Consider the following 13,040-nt stretch of genomic DNA (forward strand, 5'->3'; position numbering starts at 1 on the left):
GTACTTCTTTATCTTTATAGCACCAACTTTGTCCAAATTACTAGAGTTGCCACCAAGTTTACCTGGAAAACTTCCCTCATTACCAATACTCTTCTCCAAAGATGCCCCTTCTGTTAATATTCCTTCATCCACCTTTTGTATAGACGCTACTTCAACAGCAGTCACAACTTCATCAACTACATCTCAACAAGCTTCTGATTCTATCATAGGTACTGTTACGTCATCATCAAGTGATGTAGCTGAAGCTTCGACACCTTCCAACCATATTCCGAGTAATATAGTAACAGAAAATGAAACATCTGATTTGTTATTAGCTAATGATGTAACTGTGAAACAGGAACTATTTGAAGTTGAATCAGAACATTCTTTGTCACATCTTTTGCCACTAGACAATAAAACAATAGAAAATAAAGCAAAGGTGGAAGAGTATGAAAAAGCAGAAGTAAATGATGATATTAAACTTGAAGGCACAAACATTGAAGGTAAGAATCTCAATGTTTATTCACACAATAAAACAATGTCAACTTTAATTTTACGTTATATTCATATAATAGTTTTATTAAAATAATCATACCTGTTGTAAACAATGTAATATAATATTTTCTTACTTTTGACCTATTGCCACATAATGTATTTTGAATTTTTTCAGAAAATAAATTGATTAAATCTGAAGGAAATGTTATTAACATATTAACACTTCTCCATAGTTCAGTTAATGATCTGCAAACTATCTTTTGTTTTTCAAATATTTGCATAAATGTCTTCTCATTTAGAGAACATTTATACGTTTTTACTCAAAATTTGTGGTTATAGCACCCAAAACTTTGGGATTAATCTATGCATGAAACATGATTCAAATGCAAATGTCAAACTAGGCAGCAGTTATGAAAGATCAAATTAGGAATTAGGGGTTGAGTGCCTTGAGCCCCAATATTTAAACTCCCACTGTCTTTTCATGTTTTTAGCCATTAAGCACCCATCTTCCTCACTTGTATTTGTAATAACAGTAATTTTGAGCAAATAAATTATAAAGTAATGGATTTAAAGATTGGGAATAAAAAATTGCTTTTTATAATAAATATGGTAATTTGATAAAAATTACTTTTTCAGTAATTAAATCATTAAATGTTTTGACACAAGCCTTTCAGGCTCTTCCAAAGCTAGTCTTAAAAATATCCGATGACTTTTTTCATATACTGGACTGGAAAGGCTAACTTCAGATAGCTTGTCTTACCTTACCTGGGCTATACTTGAATATGTTTTATCATGGGAAGAGTATGAATGGTTAGTTAATTACTACTAAACTATCAAGGTAAGGGATTTTAATTCCAGTTACCATCATTTGTCATAGTTATTTAAAGGGTGGATGTTAGGAGTCATATAGTTTAGAAATTTAGGGTCATTCATTTCTGCTGTAAGGTTATTTTAGCAACTGGTTTTTATATCAAAATTGTAGGAGTAATTGCCTTCCCACAACTGGCTGCAGAGAGTGAAATGCATTAGGAGTTGAGATTCTGTGAGCCAAGAAGTCAACTCCTAACTTCTAATTTCATCTTCCATGGTTGTTACTTAGTTTGACATTTGTATTTGGATTATGCCTGATAGATGGAATATGCCTTGTGCTTATGGTTGTTATGACCACAGACATTTTCTATTATCATTTAATAAACAACAAAAAGGACTGGTAATGGACAATTTTCTTTCAGGTTGAAATCTCATGATTGATATCTTGGTTATGGTTTTTATACATCCATGTACACTCACATAAATTAACTGAAAGAAGAATGTATACAAAATAAGGACACTTACCTAACAGCAAACACAAGGTCCAATTCATTAACTTGAATGCCTTCAACAGACCTTGTAAAATGGTACTTGGTTGTTGGCTGGCTAAAGTAGTGGCATGCATAATGCTGTGGGTTCAATTCAAGACTTTTCTCCTCTGCAGTTGTTTCATACGTAGCTGCTAAACCTTTTCTTGCAGTCAAGAGGGCCTTGATATAATTTATGAAAATCTACTGGCAATACTGATTTAATTTTAGGATCTGTTTCTTGGTTAATTTGACAATGATAGTATGGGGAGGGTCTAGAAGTCACTTATTCAACTTGAACTGGGCTGATATCTGGCCACTCATAGTGCCTTTAGGCATTACTATACTGATGGTGGTAAGTAGGAAGCTGGAGCTTAAGTCATATACTTGGCTCTAATCAACTTCTGATCGAAAAATATATTTCTTGGCTTTGTAATGTACATATGTTTAAAACGGCTGGTATGGATTTGTATAGTGTAAAGCTTTTTTGGAAGTATAGATGCATCTGGTGTGGTTTTTTTCTAGGTGGTCAAGCATTCATTGAGATTGAACTGGATGGGTGGCTCCCAATGTATAGATGGTTATGGGGATACATTCATAAGAACTATGGAAAGTAATGGGAATATGATGTTCTTGGCTTTTTTGCCACATGCAACTTTGTTCTGCCAGCTGTACTGGTACATAGTCTTTTAAGTTTCCACTGGCTAGTCTGCACTTTGTTATAAGTGCAATGAAATATAGAAAAATATTTTGTTTTAATAATATTTGAATACACTATGTAGGGTGTGTGTCTTTTGTAGTAAACTTTTTGTTTATAGTTTTGTCCTTTTTTTCCAAATGCATTTAGATAACTTGTAAAGTAGGTGTGTTATTTATATTACTCATTCTTTTCCAAAATATTACTCAGTTCTGAATGATTATTTTTCTACATCCTAACTATTTGTCTCACCATATCTTAGACTTACTGTTTCTAATATATAGTCTTTATTTGAATGTAAATTCAGATTCATCACTTTTGGACTCAGTATTTTATTTAGATACATTTTTACAAGTATAATTATATTTTCTTTTTGTATTGTTCTGTAATATTTATGTAAATTTTAAAGTAGTCTCATTCAGTTTCACTTGGTTTTAAAACATGTAATCCATTTATGATATTTATATGTATGTATGTATTATGTGTGTGTGTACAGAGGGCTGAGTACTTTATATCAAAATGATTTTGAATATGCAGATTGATCAGTATGTCACATAACATCCACAGCCAATATAAAGTTTAAGGTCAAAGGAATGTATCAGAATTACAATTTTTATATTGTTTGGCATCATATAGTTAGTGTGATGCCACCAAAAATAAATTGATTTTGGGAAAAGTATGTAAAAGTCTTTTCCTTCCTGAAATAACCATACACTTAGATCATAAAAATGTATTTAGTTTAAAGGTACAGAATTTACAATACTGGGATTTCCCTTGTTTGTAATGGCATTGGAGAACAAATGAATATGGTTGAACTTGAGACAAAAGAATCATCCAGTAAGAGACCTGCAACAAGTTGGATTCTAGTTATGGTAAGGAAAGTATAGCATCTTGTAACTAGTGAGTACCCTTGAACACAAAAGGCAGAGACAAATGCTATTCACATGCTCCTAGGCAACAAACAGTTTTGCAATATAATCAAGAAGGATCTTCATCTGGAAACAAAGCTATAAGATACACGTTTGTTAAAATCAGATTTCTTGTCACATCTCAAGTTCAGCCATTGCATGCTTTAACCAGCTGGAATATGTAACAATCATTCATGTTATTATATGTGAAGGCAAACTGGTCAAGTCACTAGATGCAGTGTCTGTGGGTTTCTGCACAATCATCCTTTTGGAATGGACACTTGGAAACCATCATATTCATATAATATATGGGAAGCTAACATGGATGTTTGATGTGCTATAGTCATGATAACATTATGACAAGTCATTTGCACTAGAAACTACATTGCAAAGCTGTTGTCAAGATACACAGACAGAGAATGACTGGACATGGCAACATCGACTGTAACTGTCTGATGAACCTCCGAAATAATTTTGATATAACTTATTCAGTCTCCGATGTTTGTGTAATATTGTACACACACCTCAGATTTATAAAAATTAGTCTGTGGTAAAGCATGAAGGAAAATATTGTGCATACATTAGCTTATGATATAATTTATTGCCAGATTATTTATATTTAAATTTTAACTTGATGTGGTAAAAAAATTTATAAAGTTTCTGTTATTTTATTTGCTCAATATTTTATTTGTAATGTGAATTAAACTCGTAATATGTGGATAGAGAATAACTGATCTTGCAAAACAAGCTGTGAATACTTCAAACATCTATTTGACAAGATAATTTTTTGTAGGAATATCTGATGTGTCTGAGATCATCAGGGAAGAAGATTCAGAGTTGTTTAACAGTGAGCTAGAGAAAAAAACTGATGCATTAATATTTGATGCTGAAAAGACTTCATCAGAAAATGAAGATAAAAGTGTCCTACAAGAAAGTAATGGTGAAGGTGCAAAGGAGGTAAGTAATTAACAAAATCATGTTTTTGTTCAGGAGGTTAGGAGTTTTTGGATAGTTTGTTTTGTATTATAGATGTAATTATTAATTTACAGGTTATATAAATGTTTTTCTCCAAAATTTTAGTATTACTCAATTTAAATAGTAAGTTGAAATGGATAGCATTGTATATAGTGAAGAATTAGCTATATTTTGCCACACAAATTTTTGTAGCACATTCTAGTCGTACAATCCTAAAAATCATCAGTAAATGTCAAAGTGGCTGACAGAATGGTAGCTCATAAGCAGACCATGCGCTGAACACGAACAGTCTCTACATTATTTAAACTGGACTTCCAGTTTGTATGTAATATTTATATTATTTTATTTCCATTTATATTATGAATTTTTGAAGAACATTTAAATAAATAAACTTTGTTATGAAAAATTACAGTACCCCAATTTAAAATTTCTGAAACCAATATTTCTTAAGTGAATAAAATACTGTGTTGAAGGTCACTAGAATTTTTGATTTGGTTTCTGTGTTTGTTTGTGGAAAAGGGACAGTTGCAGAATGGTGAAAGATGTTTCTGTGGTTCTTGACTTTTAATGTAAGCTACTTCTGGGTTTTAATGCTCATAAATGTCTTATAAAGTATTATATAAACATTTTTCTTTGCTCTGTGCAGAAAGGTTACAACGTTTTATCTTTAAATAACAGATGGTTTTATACATGCTATTGACTGTATTTTTTTTAAATTTAGATGCTTGTGTTATTGTTGTGCTAGAGGGAGTGTGTTGATTTTGCATGTTGAGAGCATGACTTAACTTCTGAAATCTTTTCAAAGTTTAGGAAATGTTTTGAGCAATGTAAAATACTTGTTAAATGAGACAAGATGAAGTTGTAAATTGGTTTTTGAATCAACTGGTTAGTTAGTTTAGCTAAGTAAATTTTGAAGTTAATAGAATTAATAGAATTACAGAACGTAATTGTTTTTGTATGAACAAATTAACATGTATGTGGAAATGAGACATTATGTATTTGGAAAGTTAGGCCTGTCATTAACTGTTTGAAACTTGTACAGTTTTTTACTAAAGTGAATTCACTTTTATTAATTGGACTTACTTTACCTTCTCTTTTTACCAAGTAATCTAAAGGAACCCACCCAGCAATATAAATCATTATGAAGTATGAATAGCTGAGAACAAGAATTGTGCTTATGATTTTTTTTAGAGTAAACAAAACCTTCTTTGTAATGAGGCATTTCAATAAAGTAAAGAAAAAAACAGGCTTTCATTTTTAATTATAAAATATGGAAATTATAATTTTTCAGATGTTAGTATGTTTAGTACATATTAGTTGTCAAGTTGTTTACACAGGTGGTATGCTAAAAACAAATATATTTTTCTTTTGTGTATGCGTGTTGAGATACATCCTTGCACTGTGTGCTGTTTACTCCTGAACAACACTTTTGAATGTTTTTTTAACTTTTGTGTTAGATATTAGTTTGTGTTTTGGAAATTTTATATTAATCTTCGATTGAAAAACAATTCATTAAATTAGGCCAGAAGTACTCCTATTTGATATGGAAAATATTTTTGTTACAAAATTAAATGTAATTTCTTATTTTTTCTTCTTAAATGTAAATGCTTTACTTATGATAATCTTGTATATTTAAAAACCACTGGTATGTGTAGAGAAGGCACTAATAGAGGAGCGAACAACGTTTCGACCTTCAGTTATCGTCAGGTTCACAAAAAAAGAAAGGGTTACTGACCGGTAGCTGACCACATGTTTGAAGGTGGTTGTGTAATTAAGTGTAGGAATGTAGAGGGCATGCTTAGATGTTGGATATATTTATTAATATAGGTATAAAGGTGTTCCTTCATATTGGTTTATTTTGGGCTTGAGTTGTTGTATAAGTAAGGCTTCTTTAATTTTGCATTTGTTTATGTTTGTTTCTTTATTTAGTATTTGGGTGTTTTCTATGGTTATGTTGTGTTTATTTGATTTGCAGTGTTCTTGAATCTGGTTTCCATTTTTCTACTTGTTTCTCCAATATAGAAGCTGTGGCAGCTATTACATTGTATTTTATAAATAATGTCAGTGTAGTTTTTACATAGTATAGACTTAAGTTTTGTGCCTGGTTTTTAAATAAATTTGGTATTAACTGGGATGTCTTTTTTTGTTGCTAGTTTTTGCCAAATGTTGGTTTTGTGATTTTGTAATTCGTGGGATATATTTACTTTTGTTAGTTGATTTTGCTTTTTGTCTAGGTGTGTACATATAATGGTTTTTATGGTTTGTGGAGGAAACTTGTTGATGTTGATGAAGTATTGTTTTATTTTGTCCAATTTGTTGTTAATTTTATCTGGTAAGCATAGTTTTATGGCTGTGTTTATTTGGTTTCTTGGTATGTTGAGTTTTTGATTTGTTTCATGTGCTGAGTCCTAAGGAATGAATGGTCTAGTATGGGTGATTTTTTGGTGGATTTCTGTTTAAATTGTGTATCGGTCCTTGTAATTTTGAGGTTAAGAAATTATATTTGATTGCTTTCTTTCTGTTTACATGTGCAGTTAATGTTGGGATGTATAGAGTTAATGTGATTGAAAAATTAAGTGTGTGTTTTGTAGATGTGAATCCCACAATTGTGTCGTCTACATATCTGTACCAATATAATGGTGGATGTGATGCTGTGTTAATTGCTTGTGTTTTAACTTATGTCATAAAATATTGGCTAGAACTGGTGATACTGGATTGCCTATGCTTAGGCCATTTGTTTATTTATAGTTGTGGTTGTTGAACATGAAGTTTGTCTTCATCATGGGGAATTCTGTGAGGGTTGCTAATTGGTTGCTGGGAACGTCTATTGGTGGTTTAGGGTCTTGGAGAGAACTCTGTATCTTTCATAATACTGAAATCTTTTCAAATGTTCTTTATTCATTGCAGATTATTCACATTGTTGTAGGAAGCAGTTTTGGAGTGACAGGCCAGTGCCACATTGCCATTTCTAGGATATACAGGTCCTGCCTCCCCCAGAAAATGTTTAAAAATTTAATGCTGTGAGATTGAATCTTAAAGCACTTTAACCGCAAATACTGAATACACACAATGTATTATATTGAATTAAAAGAAGGAAGTTTTAATACATAAGTTTTAGCTATACATGCCATGAAAAAATGGTCAGGCCATGGGCTGTTTGGCCTTACTGTTTCCTGTGTCTCCATGCAACATTTCTCCACATTTCTCCATTTCCCTACCTTCTATGTGACTTGTGCAAGCTTCAAGGGATCTTACACAAGTCCAAATTTTCCACTTTAATTTTCTTGTTGAAAGTAATGTTGTTAACATTTCTATGATTTTTTTAAGATATAAACTTTTCCAACACTGTTGTATATATTATGCCTTTCCTTAATTTCCTTTCATCTTGGTCAGTTCTCATCTTTTTGTATAATGTGGGTATTCTGGTTTTCAGTATTTCAGAAGTAAGTATCTAATTTGAAATTTACATTTTCATAATTAAAATGAAATTCAAATGGGTTCAAGTACTCCCCTCCTGCCTTCTGAAATTTGAATCTTCATAGTTACTAAGCTTTCAATGGAATATAATTTATGACAGGAGGGTAGAGTTTATGTAAGATCCCCTTACATAAGTTATATAACACTGAAAAATTATGTTTAAGTTATTCATGCTGAAATTCATTTTAATTCTGAAAATGTAACTTTCTGACTATGGTGTAGTTCTTGTACTTAGTAAATAACAACTTAATAAAGAATGTATGGTCTAAACATTTTCAAACATGTTTCAGTCTATTCAGAGCTCCAGTATTGTACAAGATGACAATTTTTCAAAACCTAGTTTCAGCAGACTGAAAGCCTCAGTAGCAAATTTCATAGAGGCATCAGTAAGTGTAAGTATATAGTATTTCATATTAGTGATTTCCAATCAATAATACATGTAGCCTTAATGTATGTGGATTTCCTAGAAGTGATATGTAAGCTATTCCTATCAATTACGCTTACTTATTTATATGTAAAATAAAATTTAACAAATAAATTATAGTAAAGTGGTGAATGGGTAAAGTAGAACAAGTGAATTGGCAACAATTCAAGCATCTTTTATTAGTCCACTAGGTAGCTTGACTGCAAGTTTAAGATATTTGTTTTGATATTGTCCTTTATCTATGATTCCACATATACAGCTGTTCTTATTCAGTGCTATCGTCTATGTGCAAAATATTTTTCACATGCCCCTTGCAATCTCACTTACCCTATATTTTGCACTTACATCATTTTGTGACAAACCTCCACCAATAAGAGTGTGACACAAACTCCTGAAGCACATGGCTCCCTTTTAAACTACCACTTTTCATTAGACAGTGCTCTAATGCAGATGTTTTACTGATTTAGCTTTATTCAAATATTACTTTCCTTAATAATTCATATAAAGTGAAAATATTTTTGACTACTGTTTATTTCTGTAGTTTTACATGGTAACCTACTTTCGTTGTTCTTAATTTTTTTTACAATTCTTCATCATTACTCCTTTGGTGTGGATTCCTGTACGTGATCAGGGAACCTCCTAGGAAAGGTTCTGTTCTTTTAGTTTACCTCCTCTGGGATCTAAACATCCACCCACCTGTTTGCCGTGCGGGGCGACCCATGAAGGGGAAATGATCCTGGTGGTTGAGGGGTCAAACCCCAACACACCACTTTGGCCTTGAATTCCTGTAGATGGGCGGCCTTGGGTCAATCTGCTGGTTCACTTGGGCTAGGGTCAACCAAGTACCAGTGTTGGATGTTCTCAACAGGTGTTGTGGACATTGTATCTAATGCTGGTGTTTGGGTATAGTGCTCACGAAACCCTGGCTTTGCTGCAGTGTCTTGTTTGACATTATAATGCTTCCCCTCGTAGGGCTCCATGGTGGGTGGGGTCAGTAGGCACTGAAATATTCTTTTTTTTCATTATAGGTCTTCTAAATAAAAACTTAAATAAAATACTGAAAAATAGTCCATAGGTAAACAACCATGTCTTGAAGATTCTGAGCAGCAATCTTCAACATCTGTAACACTAGTACCTCATTTTCTTATCCTACATTCTCTTTCAGACAAACCTTTAAAGCAAATGTCTTACTTTTTCATTCAGGAAGGACTAGAGGGACTTGCTCGCTCTCCAAAGTCAGTAAAGAAGCTTTGATCTGGTGACATATTGGTGGAAACATCCACATCTCAACACAGTGAACTCTCGCATTCAAAGGCAATTGGGGATATACCTCTTGAGGTTACACCTCATGCTACTTTGAATTCATCACAAGGAGTTATTGTTGAGAGGGATTTGAAGAACATCCCTGAGTCAGAGATTCTCGCTGATTTCTCCTCTCAAGGAGTTTCTGCAGTGAGGCATATCTCCACTTGCAAAGATGGCATTATGATGCTGATCAGTATCCTTATTCTGACATTTACATCACCACGTTCCACCTGCCATCATCAAGTTAGGTTATCTTAATTGCAGGGTATGGCCATACTTTCCAAATGCTATCTTATGTTTCCAGCATCAGTGGTCTGGTCACTCAAAGATGTCATGTTCATTGACATGTGCTCATTGCAGTGGCAAGGACCATGATGCCTATGTGTGTGAAATGAACCCTTATTGAGTCAATTGCAATGGTTCTCACTCATCCTACTTTTGTTCCTGCCCTAAATGGTTGGAAGAAAAAAGAGGTGCAGCATTTGAAAATGATTCATAACATTATTTATTCTGTGGCTTGAAAGTTGCTGTCCACCACTTCATCTTGGATGTACGCTGCTGCACTTTGTTCCACTACTACAGTGGGAGTGCAAATGGATCTCTCTGTGCCTCCAAAATAATCATTCTCAAAGCATATGAAAAGTCTTTTGACTTCCATGGTTGGAAAAGTTGATGAATCAACTTCATCACCCATCTCTGTCCCTTACATACATCTTAACAAATCCCAAGATCCACTTCCTTTGATTCCTGGTATGAGCATTTCCTTGGATACATCTTCTAAAACCATCATTCATTCATGTTTTCAGTCATTGGAATCTTCTTCCAACAATAAATACCTGCCCAATTGACCGAGGGCAGGATCCATGGAGGTCGATAGAGCTCCCTTGAATAAAGACAGTAAATAAAAAAGACGTGGTTGTAAACAGAAGGGTTTTCCACCCAATTTACCTACACATAAATAAAAATGGCCACCTTGATACAATGGAACTATCAAGGTTTACATTGTAATTGGATGACATCAAAACTTATTGCTTCCAACCATCTTGTATGTCTTTCCTTACAGGAAACATTTTTGAAACCTGCTGATACAGTCACCTTTTAGCAGTTTTCTTTGTACAGAAATGACAGGCTGTGTGATGGATGAGTGCATGGATAAGTGACACTGTTGGTTGATCAGCATATGCTCACCTATGCTCTCATTTTTCATGAAAGGTTGACAATAATCTGAGAGGCAGTAATAATTTCCCTATAGTTTTGAGAGAGACTGGCCATGATCAATGCCACCTGACCCACGTGCCCCTGTGGAAGCTGGATCACGCAAACTGGCTTTCTTTCACTGCTCTCGCAAAACTTGATCCTACAATTGTCTGTAAGCCATCAACAGACGATTCTGTGGCAGCGGTAGCTCACTGTATTTTCCAAGCAGCTACTCAATGCATTCCTAAAACCTCAACATGTTTTCCATGATATCCTTGTCCATGGTGGAATCCTGCCTGCCATCTGGCACAGAAGACTCAAAAAAGGGCCTGGGATATTTTCCATAGATATCCCACACTCTCGACCCTCATCGCTTTCCAGCAGGCCCGTGTACATGCTCAGTAGTTAAGATGTCAAAGCCAGAAAGAATGTTGGATTAAGTTCACAACCAGCATATCTTCTACCACCAGTTCCAAAGACATATGGGACAAGATTTGAAAGGTCAGTGGGCAATATAATTCTGTCTCCCCCTCAATCTTGCTCTTTGATGTTCAGGAAGTAGCTGATACTCAGAGCATTGCCAATACTTTAGGTGAAAGCTTTTGCTGGGTATCTAACACTTCTGCTTCTTCCTCTACCTTCTTAGCCATCAAGATGGTTGGACTTGATGATGTACACTATGAAATGCTTCACCATCTATCTTCTGCTTCTCTTGAGATTCTTCTGATTGTTTTTAACTGGATCTAGCAGGAGAATATCTTTCCTGATGCTTGGTGCCAGGTTATTGTGCTACCTTTCTCTAAGCCTGGGAAGGGTCCCAAGATTCCTTCAAACTGCCATCCAATTACTTTGATGAGCTGACTCTGTCAGACCTTAGAGAGGATGGTTAATGCTTGTCTTGTTTGGTTCCTCGAATAAAACAACCTCCTCTCATCCACCCAGTGTGAGTTCCAATGACAGCGCTCCACCATGGACCACCTGATTCAACTTGAAACATCAATCAGAAGCCTTTCTCAAATGACAACAGGTTGTATCAATATTCTTTGACATCAAGAAAGCTTGTGTTAAACATGGCATTTTGTGAGACCTCCATATATATATATGGGTTACGTCTCTATTTGCCCAATTTTATTAAACATTTTTAATGGACAGGATATTCCAAGTTTGGAGTCTCTCAGAGCTGTGTTTTTAGTGTCACACTTTTCAGTACAAACATTATTGCCATCACTGAACAACTTCCTCTCATCGTTGCAAATGGGCTCTATGTCGACGTCTTTCACATCTCATGTCAGTTGTCAAACATGAGGTTTATTGAACGGCAGCTACAGATTGCACTCAATCGTTTTCTGAAGTGGACCATAGCAAATGGCTTTAGCTGCTCTCTCTCTTAAACCATTTGCATGCAGTTTTTGTCGCCAATAGGGCATTCACCCTGATCTTGAACTCCGTATTGGTGAAGTTGTGCTGCCTGTGGTCTCCTAGACAAAGATTTTGGGGCTTACACTTGACTGTTACCTGACCTTTATACCACATATCAAGCAGCTATGGATCAAATGTACAAGAGCACTGAACATCCTCCGTGTCCTCTCTTCTACCACTTGGGGAGAGATCGATGTTTTGTGCAAAAGATATATTATGCTCTTATTCAATCAAAACTCAACTAAGGATCACTGGTCTATGGCTCTGCCAGACCATCAGTCTTAAAGATGCTGGACCCCATTCATCATCAAGGATATTGGCTTTGCACTGGGGCTTTCCACACTTTCCCAGTTCAGATGTTATACATAGTCTCAAGAACCTTCTTTACACCTCCACCATTTGCAACTGTCTTAACTATATGCTTTGAAACTTCATTCCTCACCAAAGCATCCCACCTGGGGTTGAATTTACCTCTCTTGGTGGGCCATACTTTTTCAGAACAGATGATGTGCCATTGCTCCTTTTGGCTTTCGTATCCAAGTGCAGTTGGATGAATTGGGTCTGTCCTTGGATAACATTGCTGTATCCCCACTGGTCAGCCCATCCAGCCATGGTTTCGTACAGTCCCCAAATGTGAGTTGTCTTTTAGTCATCTGAGAAAAGCAGACTCTTCTGATTAGATATATTGTCTGTTATTTGCAGAAGATATTTTGAACCATTCTTCCATTCCTACTTATACAGATGGTTAGAAATCAGGTGACAGTGTGGGATTGGGCATGGTTTGTTGTGGTTCGGTGGTTGTGCGCAGAATCCCCTCTACAGCTTCT

General features: G+C 34.8%; 1 protein-coding gene across 17 annotated transcripts in view; it reads left to right on the forward strand.

The window, feature by feature from the left end:
* LOC143248987 (bromodomain-containing protein 8-like) overlaps positions 1-13,040 on the forward strand; it is a 154,349-nt gene that overhangs the window by 75,452 nt on the left and 65,857 nt on the right. For 14 of the 17 annotated variants that reach the window (XR_013027314.1, XR_013027315.1, XR_013027318.1 and 11 more), the window contains 3 exons: positions 21-482; positions 4,210-4,373; positions 8,159-8,260. Coding sequence is in view for 9 of the 17 variants with exons in the window: in XM_076498085.1 (XP_076354200.1) it covers positions 21-482; positions 4,210-4,373; positions 8,159-8,260 (728 nt within the window). In the remaining 8 variants the exon portion in view is untranslated. The remainder of the gene's footprint in view (positions 1-20; positions 483-4,209; positions 4,374-8,158; positions 8,261-13,040) is intronic. The other 3 variants (XM_076498089.1, XM_076498092.1, XM_076498087.1) reach the window with 2 other exon arrangements.

The sequence above is a fragment of the Tachypleus tridentatus genome, chromosome 4, assembly GCF_004210375.1.
Source record: "Tachypleus tridentatus isolate NWPU-2018 chromosome 4, ASM421037v1, whole genome shotgun sequence".
Taxonomy (NCBI): Eukaryota; Metazoa; Arthropoda; class Merostomata; order Xiphosura; family Limulidae; genus Tachypleus; species Tachypleus tridentatus.